Consider the following 17611-nt stretch of genomic DNA (forward strand, 5'->3'; position numbering starts at 1 on the left):
ATTTAAGATATATTTTTCTTTTGATTGATACTGGAAAACTGGATTGTTGATTCTTTTTTATGCATCTATCCAATAGCGGCTGTTGAATGCTGAGAAATACATGCCGTACATGGTCGAGGAATTGTACAAGCCCCAGTTGTACAACTAGATGCCATCTGTCATCTGAGTATGTTTTACTCCACTTACTGTGTGAAAGAGTGCAGCCAAGGAGGAAGCTACGTGTCACTATAACTTTGTCTCAGATGTTTTACTGTTTTACAGTATTGAAAATAAGTCTTTTCTGCAGGTACAATTATGTTGTTACTTGTGGTGCAGATGGTCTTCAGTTATCTGCACGATGGGTGATAGAAAGACAAACATCCTGACATTCCCTTCCTGTGCACAGTCAGCTGATATCAGTTCATGTGCAGGGAGGAGGAAGATGTTGAGTGTTCTGCAACTTTTGAGGAGTGGAGGAGTGTGGTCATTGTTTTTAACTACACAAAAGGACAAGAACGAGATGGTAAAGTGCAAACTGCCTCTGGGGCAGAAACAGCTGTATTATATTGCCAACACAACAAGGGCTTTTCACAAACATCTGCACAGACAGCATGCTAACACAAAGCTAGTAAAGAACCCAAAATTATGCTAAAGCTGAGTGCATGCTGACCACAGCCCAGGAGCCAGAGCCTGATCTTTCACAGGTAACAAAGGCAGTGATAAGCAGTCAGACTTGCAGCATTGTAGCCTCTATTTCTACCTGTACTATATATATATATAATAACTCAGGAGCTTATGCTGGTGTGCAGACTTCTTTTTCCTTTTGCTTGTTTGTTGGCCTGGCACCCAGTTTCCCCCTTATTTTGGATTGTGCGTGTCTTCATCTCTATTTATACTGTTAACAGGCAATTATGAGACAGTGTGTTTCAGCCCATGTTATGGAGTAATGAGCAAATAATGTAACGAGTGCTGTAACAAATTACCTTCTCTGGGGAATTAAGTAACATTTTATGTTACCTGGCCTTTATACTTCAAATATAAATTAACAGTTTTTTTTTTTTTCTCTATAATTTGGCATCTTATATTTTTGGTATAGTGATGTTCATTAGCATGTGCTGTCCCTCTGAAATAAATAAATAAATGAAGAGAGGAAGAATGTAATGCATTACTTTTTGAGTAACCGCCCCAACACTGCTTATTGGTAAGTGAAGTCCTGATTTGAAGCCTGGAGCTTCGCCATTTCCGCCATCACCATCTTGGTGTTTTGACACCAGATGTGGTGAGCGAGAGGACTGAGAAACGTGACCACCGACTCTAATGGCCATAATTACAAAAATATATAGAATGTCAGCCATTAGTGCTAGCCCTCAGCCTGGCAGTAGATAGCACAAAAATCTACTTGTGAAAATGTTATTTTCAGTAAGACCAGAAACTAGCGACAGAGCAGTGGAACCGAGGCTCATATTCCCATAGACTTCTATAAAACCAGAAAACTTCTGGCAAACCAGAGGAGTCGCCCCCTGCTAGTATTTAGAAAGAATGCAGGTTTAAGGCCCTTCAGCTTTGGTCACCTTAAAGATATAATTTATTCTAACAGGGAGAAACATGGATGCCCCAGAATTAATGGCAAATAGCTGATGAATCAAAAGTAATTCTGATTAATCCATAAGTGACTACAAACTTTTGTACTAACAAAATCCTATGCTAATGCATCCAATAACTGTTAAATATCAAAGGATCAAAGAGGTGGGCCAGCACTAGAGCCATCGTTAAAAATAATCACAAGAAAGCTATTCTGGTTTTCTCAAAAACATCTTTTTTTTTTTTTATTTCACATGAAAAGTTTTCACATTTATCATATTTATCAAACAGGCTTTTTATATAATCTATAATATATTTATATATACACATAATATACATTTCTCTTACTTACACATGTACAAAATTAGGTAACAAGAATTCAGATTAAAAAAAAAAAAAAGACTGACTTCAATGGTAGTCATACACTGTTGTGCTTTGTTGAATCAAGCCAGCCTGTCAGATGAAGATGTGCTTGGCAACTCTGTTTGGTGCTGTGTCTCGTCTGTTGTGAACTGGTGAATATTATTATTATTATTTTTTTAAATGCTCTAAAACTAAATAGCTGATTACCCCACTTTGTGTCTGAGTATATGCTTGCTTTCCAGTCATAGCAGAAAGCACCCTGACACACAGGGGTGAGTCCTGCACTAAAAAAAAAAAAAAAAGAAGAAAGATTTAATACCAGCTCTTTGTGCCAGACAGTTTTAACCATTACAGGGGCGAGATCCAACAAACAGAGAAGTCCAGCCTCTCTGCAATACACACAACATCTCAGTGTTTCTTTTGGCAGAAAAAAAACCAAAACATTTTGTCTCAACATGCTTTCAATCAAACGCTGCACAGCTTACACACATTCTCCTGTTCTCAATTAAACGCGCACATATTGCGTTTCACACAAGTAATACCTCCACCAGCCCCACCCCACCCCACCCCGTCGGCAACAGTAAACATTTCATTTTGTGAGCACATGGTATATACAGTAAAACTTCTCAGCTGCAAATGTTATAAATTATCTTCACAGAATGTACACGTAGCATGATTGTACGTAGTGTGTTTCCATGTCTTACAGAGCATCTGATGACTCTGTGTGTGTGTGTGTGTGTGTGTGTGTGTGTGTGTGTGTGTGTGTGTGTGTGTGTGTGTGTGTGTACGTGTTTAGCACTGTTGTGGAGTGCATGCTGATGTGCAGCATTAGTGCTACAGTATATAAGCACATGGTCTGCGAAGGAATGGTGGTCATGAGAACAACTCGTGTCTGTTAATGCTACATTTAGAGACCGTAATCACCCGGGACAGCAAGGTCACGCAATACCGTTACAATAACAATACAACAAATAGTACACAGTACTCAAGGGTGGAATAGTGTACAAGTTGAAGAGATGACTGATCTTTGGCTCAAAAGGTATGAGATTACTTTTCCAGTTAAATGCAGTTTTTGTTTTCTTCCCTCCATCTCATTATAAAATTTAAAGTTGGTCGAGTTGGTGTCGTAGCTCCTGATTGTTCTTCAGACACTTCAGGTTCCTCTTCAACTTCTTTCTACTTTCTTGCAGGGAAGTCCTCCATAAAGGTTAGTTTGTTGGAGAGCCCCAAAAAGCACAAATCAAGGAGAGCTTTGTCTTTCCAGAAAAATACTGTCATCTTTTGAAAAAAAAATAAAATAAGACTAAGCACAAATACTTGTCTTAAATGCTCAAAGTTGCTCAGCACATGTTGTGCAAGCGAGTCCATCTGTACTCTGCAAGCTTCAAAAGTCTCTCCCTGTGGCCAGCACTGGGCATGGATTTTTTTTTTTTTTAGTCAGTGGTTTCCAACCCCACGGACTGTCTTCATTGTAGTCCTTGGAAAAAGGAAAAAAAAAAAAATCTGCCAACAGAACTCCTTTTTATGTACTCTCAGTGCAACAAAAGCAGTAATGAAAATGGGACTAGCACTGAGAGGACTGAGAGGGATGTAGCTGCCACTGCAGAGTTTGTCCGTACACTCTTCTGAACATCTGGCAGGATAACCACTGGGTCATCTGCTTGAGAACAGGAGACAAAGAAAACACATTAGTACCATAAATTTACATAAATCCCAAATGTACTTGGATTGTTTTAGGGTCAGGGATAATTAGCTAGGACACAGGGTTGGGCTACATACCTGCAGGCAACCTGTTGGAGGGGTTGTGAACCCCACCACCGGCTCCAACTCCAGTCCCACCTGTGCCCCCTTTAGCCACTCTGGCCTCTTGAGAACCTGGAAAGAAAAGAAAAAAAGCCATCAATCGATCTGTCTTGCACTAGCCTAACACGACTATTAGAGGTGACTGTACTACTCTCTTTTCATCCAAGAGGGTGGTCAAACTCACCATCTGCGGCTACAACGTCCACCCTGAGCCTCAGGCACTCTTGGCCATGGTGGTGTAAAGGCTTGGCTGCAGGGAAGAAGAAAGAAACAAAACAGGTATTAACATCCTGAGTAATACACTTATCCTCTCCTGGCCCCTTAATCCACCTTCATGCATGCCCGCATACAAACTGACACACAAACCCTTGGCAACAGAGAAACACAGGTACAAAGCCCTGGGAAGCCATCTGTGATCAGGCAAAGTGTGTCTTGTCCTGCCGTTTATCTAATTACAACCATGGCCAGGGTGACAACATTGCCTGTGCTTTGTGGTCAGTTTATAGCAAGGCTAGTATGGCATAAAACATGTTGTGAAGGGAAACTGCAGCTCATCACAGCTGGTACAAACGTGCAAACACTGCCCTAGTCACACTTTGTTATAAAGGTAAGATTTCAACCAAACTAAAGTATCTCAGGGATAATTAGATGGACTGACATTTCTGATTCCCGGGCAATGAAATGCAATTAATTTATGATTAGTATAATTAACAAATGTGTTTATAAGTGAAATGTCTCAAAAACTTGCCAAAAAAAATAAAAAATCCAGGTATTCGTATTTATTTTAGCATGAATTATGATAACTTTAGGTGCCAGGCTAAGATGCTAAACATGGTAAACTGTTAATATGACCTGTTGCAATTTAGCACTAAGCACAGCATGGCTACATGGCTACAGGCTCCTACTGTTATTAGAAAACAAGTTTAACTAGGAAATGGTGACTAGTCTGACAGAAAGCTCTGGTGACACTTACAGATGTAGTAGTAGCTTTCTCCTTGGCGAAACTCTTTTCCCAGAGTAAAAGGAGTAAAACGCTGGAATTTTTCAGAGAATTTCTCAGGAGCGTGAGGGGCAAATGGATGACCGCACTCCCAGCGCATCTGGTCATATGATTGGGGCTTGCAGGTGTCGTAGTCCTCCCGCTCCACCATATAGAGCACGTATCGCTCGGCATCCAGCGATGGCACCTCACCCTGGGGGTAATGGGGGCAGATGATGTCCAGGTAGTCATTAAGCTTCACCTCCACAGCATAGTCATCCCGTTGAAACCTGTGGGGATGAGGCAGAGGAGGGAGGTTACGCAAGTGGCAGGAGACTGATAACCGTGCTTATAGCATCGGAGCAGTAATAAATATAACCCTCAAAACCTGTGATTATATATTGATCGGACACACGCCAGTGTACAACAGGGAAATCAGAAGAAAGACTGCGGGGTCTTGGAATGAGAGATAGTAGAAGAAAGAAAGAATGTTTGCGTGAGCGGATGTATATGTGCAATCGAGTGAAATGACGAGAAAAAAAAAACGCAACGAGGGGAAAAAAGTCATCTGCAGAGGACATGCACATAAATATGGATGAACGTGAGGCCAGTGGAGCTGATGCTGCGGTGTTGAGAGTTAGCACTGAGTGCACATTGATCCCGTGTCCCCCTGGAGTTGAATGATGTTTACAGAGAAACATTAGTAGTCAGTTAGCCCGTCAACACAGGAGATGAGTATTGACATCTGCAGGCCACACACACACACACACACACACACACACACACACACACACACACACACACACACACACACACACACACACACACACACACACACACACACACACAGGTAGAGCAGCAGAATACATAATGACAACAAAAACAAAGTAGAAACACATTTGAGTTTGCAAGAAATTGAGACAAGAATAGAAATAAAGGTAACATGCAACCCCATCTCAAAAACAATTAGGACAGAGGCAACAAAAGACCAGGAAAGTTCCTGGTTAGCTATCTGACAAGTAACTAGGTTAAATGTTAACAGGTAATTGGCAAGATCATCTCAGAGAGGCTGGGTCTTCCATAGGATAAGATGGACTGAGGGCAAGTGGAAAACTGCTGTGTAACGAATCAGTCTGAAATTCTTTAAGAAATCACGGATGTTGCTTCACCTCAGTTGATTCAGCACATGCTTCAAAAGTCAACATCTGTGACGGTCTGACGATGTGTTAGCACACACAGCAGGGGTAACCTAAAGATCTAGCAAAGCGCCAACAAGGCTGAACAATAAACACAGGTTTTAAAGAAACACATGCTCCCGTGTTCCTTTTCATGATAGGCCTTACTTATTTCAGCAAGAAAAACCACATTCTGTACATGTTCCAAAAAGCAGTTGTAAAAGAGTCAGGGGGGGCTAAAGGGAAAGCTTGTTATGTATTTTTGAATAAAAAATATATATATATATATATGGCAAAGGAGCCCCTGAATTGTTGAGCAGTTGGAAAAAAAACCCAAAACACTTAACGTGACTTCACAGATGATACGACACAGCAGTAGCAATAAAGACGCACCTGTTGCAACTTTTTCGAGGCATGTTGTTGGCATCAAATTCAAAATGAGCATATATATATGAAAACAACACAAAAACAATAAATTCTCCCAGTTTAGATAACTTCTATGCTGTTCCATTTTCAAAATAAATGTAGGTTGATTTACAAATCATTGCCGTAGCTTTTTATTTACATTTTACACGACACCCCAGGTTTTTTTGAGAACAGGGTTGTGTGTTTTAACCCATTCATTAGGGTCAGATAGATAGGCACAGATACAACACGAGTCTGGTGACAGTCTGTAACTGTCTTCCACCACACTCCCTCTCATTACAAATACAGATAGAGACAGTCAGACTGTCTGCCTCCCCTTCAACCCTCCCTTCACTCTTCCACCCTCTTTAGTTTACTTAAGGACCGTAGTACCCTTCCCATCTCCTCTTAAAGCTGGCTCAAAAAGCTGTGATTATTACATAGCGCTTAGACTACTTAAAGAACAATTTAGAATACTCTGGTGCAGTTTCATTTGGCTTTATCTAAAATGTCCATGATTCATTCACCCTCATGGGTGTACTATCAGAGATATTATGAGGTTGTCTCCAGGGAATTGTCACTAAAGGTATTTCAGCTTTGTCCCCTTCCCCTTGACTGACTTGAGTGCTCCAGGGGCGGCTCACAGCTAATGCTCTCTTCTCAGCCAAAGCCATCTATCACCAGCCTGAAGCGGTAGCTGACCACAAGCAACACACACACAAACTCACACTCACTTTGCAGTAATTCCCATCTATCAACGACCTAAAGCTGTAGCTACCTACTATTTACACCCACTGAACCCACACAGGCAGACACACATCTCCTCCCATGGTACGGAGCTCGATGCCTATCAGTTTACCGTCTCCTACTGTTCTGGATCACCAGGGGTTCCCTGAGAAGGGATGAAATTTGACAGACTTAAATATTTTCACAACACACAGGGCGAATGTGTGTGCAATATAGAGTTTTGTTGCTTTTGCAATCAATACACGCATGGTTTGTCAGACTTTCAACAGTACGCCCCCCAAAAAGAGGCAGCTAGGTGGCTGCTATTTAATCAGATCCACAGATCTCCAGGAGTTATGAGCTCTCAAAAGCCTGCGGGGTGTTAAACTGACACCTTTAGTATGAAAAAAGAAGAACCTCCCCAGTGATGGCATTTCTTTCCTAAAGTAAATTTTTCTTTTCAACTTCTGGCTTTTCTCATACATCCCCAACCCCACCCCTTTCTTCTCCTCCTTAAATGTAACAAGTAGCATTTGGGGAGTTTGGTTTTCTGTGACAAAGTCCATATGTGTGACTAACGATCAAAGTGCACAGTGACTGGCTCCAGTCGCTTGTTAGCTGGTGTTGTTGTTTGTTACCAGGGGTCTCCCTGGTACCCCCTGGTAAAAGGATAGACACAGTGGCTCCAAACTCTGGGCCCTGACTCCTGCTACCCCTCTGGCTCCCTTCCCCCGGCCCTTTGCCTCTCTCTCTCTCTCTGCCTGACTGCATGCCATCAATACTGATGGCCAGATAAGCCAGCGACACCATTACAACAGCAACACGGGCCCATTAGAAAACAAACATCTTTTTTAGTGGACCAGTGAAACTTCCATCTTGCCAACAAGTTCCAGCCAACTTTCAGTGGGGAGAGGAATAATTATAATTTTGCCATGGTCCAGGCAGCTTAGTGCTTATCTGCAGTTTGCCTGCCATGCTCTGTTTACCAGATTGCTGTTAAAGTGTTTTTTCCCCGTGCCACTTTCAATTCCAGTCGAATCGATAACACTATTGAACAAACACTGTTGTTCTCTGCTTTTGCCTGACAGACTTATCAGCCCTCTGCACACACTGAACACACACACACACTCACACACACACACCCCTACAGCCAATCCCTCTGTGACCCCTAGTCCTGATTACAAACTGGTTGTGGTATGGTCCCAATGTGTTCATCAGAAAGGGGGTTGAAGGAGGTGCAATTAAAACACAAAAAGGGTATTAAAGTTGCCCTAGAAGGGGGTAATTATGCCCTCCTGCTCCCCACTTCCCAGCCCCCGCAGGCTGAGAGTATTTGGGGTGTGGGGGTGGGTGAATAGACGTAGGCGAAGGGGGTGGGTCAAAGGGCTTGAATTGGGAATGGCTTTTGAAGTCTCTCCCAGTAAATGTTTCTATGTGGGTGCTACTGTCAGTCTATCAATGCCACTGTGTCATACAGTGTTTCTATTCACAGTGTGCCCGCACTGATGGAGCACTTCACTTAGCAGGGAGAACCATTGCTGAAAACGCACCAGGGGAGGCTGGCTAGCGCCTTTTATTAATGGCAAATAGTTTTAATTATCCTGCTGCCTTTTGTTCGCCTCTAACGCCTCAGCACTGAAACGTTCCACATCATCAGCTTAATTAACTGATTGGGGTAACACACTTCAAAGCGAGCTTCAGCCTCTGTGTCACACAGTTTAACTAACAAAGCCAAATCATGACACCTTCACTTTAGCAAACAAAATCCTCTCACTTTCTGTCTTCCCCAGTGTGTCCCTTGTCATTTCCCTCCTCCAGACTGTTTCTCTCTGTGTGTCAATAGGCTGTCTTGGTTTATTCCCATTGTTTTTCCCAGGATGCTTTCTTTTAATGACAGTGACACTCGAAGCCTCAGTAAAATTTACAGCGTGGTGTAGCTGTAGTACTCTCTACTTAAAGCTGATCTGTGGCGCTATGGCTGATATGCAGGAAGGATTGTGTGCAAGTGTCTGTCTCAGCCTGATACATTTAAATCTGGGACTGTTTATGTCTGAGTAGGTGTGTGCGTGTGTGTGTTGCTTCTTGGAGCGCTGGGGAATCTGGTAGTGTGTTTCAGTGATGATAAGGTGGATAATGATGAACAGCAATGATAGCAGCGAGGAGCAGTCAAGTGGTCAAATGTGCACACGTGAGCTCAATCTGGTGAAAAACAGTCTGCAGGCTGCTCCCTGCCACTCTTCCTCCTCTCCTAAGAAGGAATTCCTAATTTATTGGAACCTTTTCAGGATAATTCAGGAGTCTAATCTCTTCTTTAATCTCTCTGGGCAGCATTTTGCTTTCTTGTCTACCTCTATCCCCTTCTTTCATCCATCCATCACCCTCTCATCTCTGCGCTCTCTCACCCTGTGGAATGCCAGACCTCTGAGGCGAAGAGGCCTTGGCGTGGATCAAAGGTCGGACATTTGCCAAGTCAGCACCAGTCAGCAAATGGACAGTCAGCAAAGAAGCATTTTACTCTACAGATGGATAATGGGAATTACTCTCTGTAAAGATTCATTCAAATCTGTTCTAAGGTCCATAAAGGTCATTGTATGACAAACTACACAAATCTCACTACAGCTTCTAAAAAGAGGTCCTGCCTTCTTAACCTGTGGCGTCTCTCAGAGACTCATACAGTCGCCCTAACCACATAAACAAGATTATTTTCCGTAATGGATGACTGAACCGGAATGTGGGGACCACCTAATTGGCTCACCCAAGCCAGGATTATTGGGTGGAGCAGCGGCTAAACTGGGGTCCATTCATCAGCACCAGACCCTGCTTAATACAGGGGCTTAGACTGAACAGCGAGGCCCAGAGCAGGGAGTGATGGCTGGGGACAGAGTAAGGGGTGCAACAGGCAGGGTGGAGCTTTTTTTTTTTCCCCTCCCTCCCACCTCTATTGTTCTCTCATAGAGAAAGGGTATTACGGCTTTACACTGAAGATTTGGAGTTCAAAAGAGACACATTGTCTGTGTATAGCTATATGTGTGTGTGGGTGTGCGCAAAATGTGTCCATGCAAAATGGGAACCAAGAGGTGGTAACAGAATGCTGGAAGACACTGGACACAAGGGAGTAGTTTCTTTCAAGATAAATCCATTAAAACCACATGACTCCATGACAGGTGAAGCCTTTCTGAGACCTAACCTTAGCTGAGTTAAGGAGGACTGTTTAATGTTATTGCTCGAATTCTTCTTGTTTCATCTATCTGCCTACCTATTCATCCATCAACGTCAGGGTCCCCTCCCACTCTCTGTCTGTCCCTCAACACTCAATAAGCAAACCAGATCATAGTGTCAACTCTGTCACTCCCCCACTCAGACTTGCTGCACCAATCACAGCCTCTTCTGGTGGTATTCCAACTATGCAACTCTCTGACCCACCGTTTGCATAGCCAAGCACAATGTGATGCGGGTATGCAGAGGTCATTATAGAAACAAATATGCTCCAACCCTGTTAACATAATATTCCAGCCTTCATTCTTTGCACCGCACAACTTTTCATCATCCATCTCAATCAGCTTTCTCTCGTCTGTCATTCAGCCTTTGTCCGTCCGGTTCATTGGTCATTCTGCCAGCGTTCTTTGCTGACCTAGCTGAGCTCCTTTTTGCCACCCAGTGAAGAGACAAAGCTTTAAGTTCAGCAGAGAAATAATTGGCTGACTTCACTGCACTAAGGAGGGTTAGATGAATACATATGCTCTTTCCAACTGCCTTATACTGTCCCCTGAGCCATTTGTATCTTATAAGGGCCAAAGCAGAAAGGTCACCACTGACATCACATTTCTCAGCAGGCAAATATCTGTATAAGAAAATTGATTTTGCAAGATTGATTTCCACGAGAGAAAACTTTCATGCTTAGTGTTTTTTTTCCCTCTTGTAAACACAATCTCAAGATTGTACCTTAATGAATTCCACTGGGAATTTAACAATACGTGAGTACGGGGAAAATCTTCTTTAATTAAGTGGTAGTTTTTGCTTATAGACATCTAGTAGAAATACTGGTAATATTACAACTGACCTGTAGGGGTAGCAATATTTGGTGTGCAGACATGTTTACACACTACATCTAAACTTTCAACAAACATAGCTAAAAAAAAAAAAAAAAAAAAACACAGTAAAAACAAAAAAGTTGCACAATAGCTGATATTTACACAACAAAACAAACACAATGGTTCATTTCATAGATAATATCTGACTTTTGCTGGCCAATTCTTCCTCAATCAAACACATCGTGCATTGAATGTCACCAGGAATTGACAAACAAGTCTGGAGGACACACACACACACACACACACACACACACACACACACACACACAAATAAAGTGCAAAGTCCATTTGTAATTGTACCATAATCATAAATCTGTGTACTAATGGAGCTTTTCTTCCTCTTTGGTTTTATGTGTGGACTGGACACTTATAAAGCAGCACAGATTGGAGGAGCATAGTGGGAAGGTGCAGGGGAAGTCTGGTGTGTAGATAAGGAAGAGGCACGAGGACGTACAGGGGGCAGAAACACTGCTGGGGTCGACCGGGGTGACTCTATCAGAGGAGAATCCCAAATAGAGACATACAGAGATCTGACAGCGGGGCAGGGACAGTAGGTAGATCCCAAATCATCCTTCAGGCTTGAAAGTTGAACATATACCTAATTAAACAATTAATCCCTGCACGGCTATTTACTCTCACACCTTTAATGCACCCATTCTCGTGTGAGCCTGGGAAATTCAATCAGTTCCTGCATTCAGACCTTTAAAGTCTTGCATGTGCTCGTGTGTGAGAAATGCATTGTTTATTGTGCAGACAGGATACGCGGTTTTCCCGGGAAAGACGTAGCCAGGAAGCGCAACACTTTGCAGGAGACACACAGCAGACAGCGTGCAGACTTCAGCAAAGACGACAGTACGCCTGCGGGAAGTTAAAACCTTTGGCCTGATTCACGATCTAGTACAGTCAATAAAACAAGCCCTCCTGCTTCTGACACTGCAAGAACAAGTGAGCGGGAAAAAAAGAAAAAGAAAAAAGAGACAACTTTTATCAATACAATTTCTGGGGTAAATTTTTATTATGATTGCAGACTGTAAAGATGGGAATCATCAACACACTTGAGTGATCACTGACCCCATAAAAGATGATTACCATCTGCTTGACAATCTCCAGTATTTTCCCCAGATTGAATGCACCAGACAGATTACAAAGATAGATTAAGAGTGGTGAGAGGGGAGGGGGACTGACACTTTGAGAGAAAGATGGAGATGGACCAGCCAAAGAGGGGGGAAGGATATTTGAGGGGGTTACAGCTGGATTAGGAAGTGAAGTATGAATTCTGGATGTTTATCAGGGACAAAAAACAAAAATTTTTTTATTCATATAAATTGGAAACGGCAAAAATCCCATATCTATTGCTCCCATCAAATCACACTGACAGACTAGCCAATCTTATCTTTCATCTCTCAAAAATGCATGCACCCACACAGACACTTACTTACTCCTACACGTACACTTGTTTTATTTTATTTTATTTTTTTTCCCCCTTCTGTTCCTCTCCTTTAATAATTTGAGCTCTCAGACGGGCTCCACCACTTCCACTGCTTTGCAAGATGCTCAAGAGGGGCAAGTTAAAAGGCTGAGAGGAGAGCAAAAACAGTTTTGCTGGGAAGACTGGAGTGGCTTTTCTTAAGGAAGTATAAGAAGGAAGCTTAAAAGGTAGAGAGCGTGGGGAGGGGTGTGTGTGTGAAGGAAAGGGCAAAGTGCCTTGTGACGGCTTGCTATGGGTGCCAAGAATGATTAAAAAAAAATTCCACACCTCTTACCATGCTTCCCTCCTTCTCCCCTTCTCTGAGAACCAGAGTTGGAGGTGAGGAAATAATAGACTGAAAAGGGACAGCTTGTAAAGTTGAGATAAAAGCTGGTGAAGGAGCGAAGGGGACCGAAAAGACAGGAGAGGGAAGAATGAGAGTTTCCCAGAGGCAGAGCCACGGCTGTGTGAAGAGGGGCTGGCCTGAGTGGCAGCCGGTATTCAGGGACCACCGACGTGACAGAATGACTGACAGATTGATAGAGGCCGTGCCACTTCATCACATAGTGAACTCTGACCCTCGATCAGTCACACCAGTTACTATTCTCTTTCTGTGGCCCACCGTGAAGAGCAAGCCCCAATTTGTATGGGGAGCATCACAAAACAGCCACACTGACCGGATAAAGACCAAGAAAATACTCCATGTGGGTGAAACATACCTTAAATAACTTTCATGTGAGCCAGCAGGAAACACATTCAGTTTAATGAAGCAATAGTAAGCTCAAACAACTTGGAAACACGGTTAAGCCGAAATCAAAGAGCTGTTCCGAACATCACTTCAGAATTATAACTTTTAATTAAAAGAGCTCTTTGAGATCAAACATGTGTATGAGCGTGCCATGAAACAGTTAACAGATTCACAAAGCCCACAGAACCAGGCTGAAAAGGAAACCTGGCCAAGAAGAGGGGGAGGGAGGTGCTGGAGAGAGGGAGAGACAGGTACAAAGCAGAGGAGGAGGTGGGGGTGGTGGTTGTGGAGGTGGAGGTGGTGGTGGTCTCATGCTCTGTCAGCAGGGAAAAGGGAGTAAGACGCACTGAAAGAGCAGATTATTGCCTCACATCGGAGTTGTAGAGTCCAGAAGGCACCTGGGCCGATGTCAACATCAATCCCAAGTGTGTGTGTGTGTGTGTGTGACTGGGTTAATGTGTAAGAGAGTGTGTGAGTCACTTGAATCTGGCGATGCCGTATATGTGAGTAAGCTTATGCACAGACACTCCCTTTACAAAAAACACACGCTGGCATGCCGGGACCAAAGCTGAACAGTGGTGAGCCTCTTTTTGGCAATCAAACCTGGCTGGTGATTAAACTGTTGCTAATCAAAAACAAAGGTCGCAAATATGCCAACAAGCAAAAAGGTCACACGCACACAAACACAACAATCACACAGTAGGAGATTTTTGCTTGTGCTGAAACATAAAAAGTAGGCCTTAAGGTACAGGCAGATACGACCTTAGAAGTCAGCAGGCCCCAAGGTGTGGACGCAAACATGCAGAAATCTGTGTTGGGCAGGGAAACTGTGCAAGTATGAGAGTGTGTGTACTGCTAAATCCCTTAACACACCCACTTGGGAAAAAAGGAAATGAGTCTACACCACATGGACTAAAGCGATCAGTCTCAGATCAATTTGATTAACGATCGTTTTCTGACCAGCTGGATGGAACAATTAACCTGGACCAACAAAAAGAAAACACGCTATCAAGTAACAGGTCAAAGGGGAGAGGAGATTGCTGGGAATGATGAAAAGTACTAAATAAAATCTCTGTGCTTTTTCTGCAAAAACAGGATTAAGAGTAGCCAAAGGGAGAGATTTAGCACAGTCATCTGGAAAAAATAGCTAGTGCAAAAAAAGACGGATTATCAGTATATATACAGGAATGATCACTGTCATTCCAGAGCAGGGACACAACAGAACGCCTTTCCATCTGGGACTTCATTCTGATTTCCTGTGAAGGGCTTTGTCGCTGTAATTATGGACTTTCTGAGAACAGCAACTGCTGTTGTTTTAACCACAGGGGAAATGAGGAGGGAGAAAGTGGTTGAACATAAGCTCGTGAAAGAACGTTTGAATATACAATAAGCGTTTGCCCACCAGAGACAAAGTGTGTGAGTCCACCACTGATTGATTCAGATGGAGTCAGTTGGTGTGACTGAACATGTTGTTTTGTGATTGAGGGACTGCCTGCCAGGAGTACCTGTTTGTACTTGCCCCAACCATGTGTATTTGTGTGGGGGTGCACGTAGAGTGCAAACTTCTTCGTACCCTGAGCCATGTCACCCCAACCATCATCAACCATAATTCTAATTGACCCCCACTTACTCCAAATGGCCCCTAACCCCGACAATTTGAGCTCCAATTTCTCCTCCCTGAGCAATCCATCTCTCTCCCACAGCGTGACCCACTGGGCAGGCCTCAAGTTACCTCCTCTGTCACTGTCATACACCATTATTACTCGTCTTACCACCTGAAATATGAACACCCCTATGTCTCTCTGACAGCAACGTAAGAACTCAAGTGATATCTCTTGATTTAGGAGATATGGCAACCTCCCACTCCACTCAGAGGTTAGGACTCTCTGTCAGATCGGGAGGATATTGCAACAGATCTTTCAACACATTCTGCTGTGAGTCAAGCCGGTGAACTCAACACAAAAAAATATAACCCTTGCTTGGGAATTTAAGCCAAACCCGGGTAGAAGTGCATGAATGCAGACATAAGAGAAGTTTACTGACATTTTTGCTGCTCACACACTCACATTACAAAAACGTTGTATCCACATGCTGACATGCAGGCAAGATAAGAGAAGCAGTATTCATAGAGTAAATGTCCTAAAGTGAAAAAACTCAGAAACCTGCTGCTTCCTGTCCACAACCCTCATGCATTTACATTTAAAGCAGCTTTCTTCCCTACTAAGCATGAACTATTTAACTATCTCAATGTCAGCTCACAAAGATAAACAGATGACATAACCTGGTGTAACTAATGCTGCAGCGCAGGTAGGCTACACAGATTCCCGAAAAGGATTAAATCTGGACAGCTTAAACAAAGAATTACAGGTAAACAACACCGTGATAACAGGTTAGAGCTCAGAAAGCGGAGAAGAGGGAGGGCGCAAAGAGACTCCTAACTGTCCTGCATTATCATGACAACAGCAGACAGTCGATTCTATCAGAGCCTCATCACAAGCAGCTCGTTGAATATACATGAGCTGCAAGTATTCAACATGCATCTGAATATAATGATAATGGCTTTGTCAGCACTTCAAATTGGATTAAAAGTATGGTTGATAGCAAAAACAATCCGTTGGGTAAACTGATTAAGAACCAAGAGTGTGTAAGAATGAGTTGAAGTGCACTAAATTAGCGCAGATGAAAATATATTTACTTTGGGTTCGTGCTGTTCCAGTAGATACTGTGTCGCTCCGCTGAAGCAAACCAGGCGCAGACGCTCCAAACGAAGCCCACAATCCAAACCAAATCCATGGTGGAGAGCAGTGAAGGCGTGCAGAGACGGAACACAACTCAGGTAGGTTGTGCACAAAAAAAAAAGGAAAAAAAAAAAAAAAACTAAAAGTTTACCGAAGGGAGCGTGTCCGCGCACCAATTAATTAAAAAAAACTTCACACGCGCAGTAGATTTGAAAGAAAGAAACGTGTGTATTTATGAAGGAATTAAAAAAAAAAAAAAGTAACTGTAGGGAGACCGAGATTACTCGACAAATCCGTAGTGAATGAGAGGTTGAGCTGCGTGGAGATTGATTTTGTGAAACGCCCACAGCCGCGAGCCACGCCTCCTGTGCCAGAGGAGACCAATCAGAAGGTTGTCCGAGAGAAGCGAGCTGCACAGGTTTCTCTGCAAGTTTGTGTGCTTTTTTTTTTTTTTTTTTTTTTTTTTTTTAATGTTGTGCACAGCTCCGGCGTGTACAGGGTGTCTGGATAAACACACCGAGGGTCTACTGCTATTTATATTCCAGAAATCTTAAATGTGAGTTTCCTGTAACTTTATTATGCTTCATATGTAAATAAATGTCATATTTTGCACATTTCGTGGTATCCACATTACTTTAATGCGACAGTTATACTCCGATTCATCTCTAAGTAATAGCACTAGTTATAAACTACCAGAAGTCACTGTTTTTGTTCTTGTACTGGTGTGTTATAGACATTTAGTAAAGCAGGAAAACGCATCCTTGAATATAGTTATATTTATAGCGGACTTGCAACATTATTTCAGTTGTTTAGACTTTCAACTTGGGATAACTTGAAAGCGTGAACAACACATTACACCATCAAATGCAGCTTAAATCCAAGGATTTAAGCAAGGATCCAGAAGATAATTTTGTATTTCACCGCATTCATTAATCAACCACTGAATGAGTTGAAATAGTAAAGTTTGTTTTCCTCCTAAGCCCTTATCTGTCACTGAATTGCTGAACTAGTTGAGCAACATCTGGTATGTTTGTACAGTGATTTTTCAAACTGAAGTTAGCAGATTTATCTCCAACGACTCTTTAGTATGATGACAGACATCAATGGTGACCGTGGCTATGTGATTCTTATTGTCTTATTGTTATTTAAATTTGTATGATAGGAAATGCAAAAAGAAAAAAAAATAGGAACCCCAAATTAACTTTGAATATGAAATGTTTTCAAACCTTGGAAGTCATATGACTAGTAAAGGGCTCTAGATGGTCACATACAAAGACTGCAGAATTAATTGTAAGCATGTTACCCTCTTGCTCTCAGTTATGCTGCAAATCTTTATTCTCATTTTGTGTTCCATTGACATGGATAACCAGGACCGCAGGCTGCTTGTTCAGTGTAGTGAACCTTGTTGCCAGAAGGGGTTTTCAAGCCTGCTTCTTTGACTCCACGCTTTATTTGCTATGCCTGCTTAGCAGCATGACAACTTTCAAAAGGTATCACGATAAACATCAAAAATCTAAAAGTAAGTGGGGGGAAAAAGTGTAAACCGTTCTGGATA

The 17611-nt window shown here is 42.5% G+C and overlaps 1 protein-coding gene across 2 annotated transcripts; it reads right to left on the reverse strand.

The window, feature by feature from the left end:
- Positions 1–2497: 2497 nt before the first annotated feature.
- On the reverse strand, positions 2498–16336 carry efna1a (ephrin-A1a). 2 transcript variants are annotated; one of them, XM_030740435.1, is made up of 5 exons: positions 16014–16336; positions 4700–4995; positions 3911–3976; positions 3703–3798; positions 2498–3580 (listed from the first exon to the last, which is right to left on the reverse strand). In XM_030740435.1, the coding sequence occupies exons 1-5, from the start codon at positions 16109–16111 to the stop codon at positions 3456–3458; spliced, it is 681 nt and encodes a 226-aa protein (XP_030596295.1). In that variant the 5' UTR covers positions 16112–16336; the 3' UTR covers positions 2498–3455. The 2 variants fall into 2 exon arrangements, with proteins under 2 accessions (XP_030596295.1, XP_030596294.1); XM_030740434.1 differs by having other exon boundaries at positions 2498–3583.
- Between the last annotated feature and the right edge of the window lie 1275 nt (positions 16337–17611).

This window comes from Archocentrus centrarchus, chromosome 11 (genome assembly GCF_007364275.1).
Source record: "Archocentrus centrarchus isolate MPI-CPG fArcCen1 chromosome 11, fArcCen1, whole genome shotgun sequence".
NCBI lineage: Eukaryota > Metazoa > Chordata > Actinopteri > Cichliformes > Cichlidae > Archocentrus > Archocentrus centrarchus.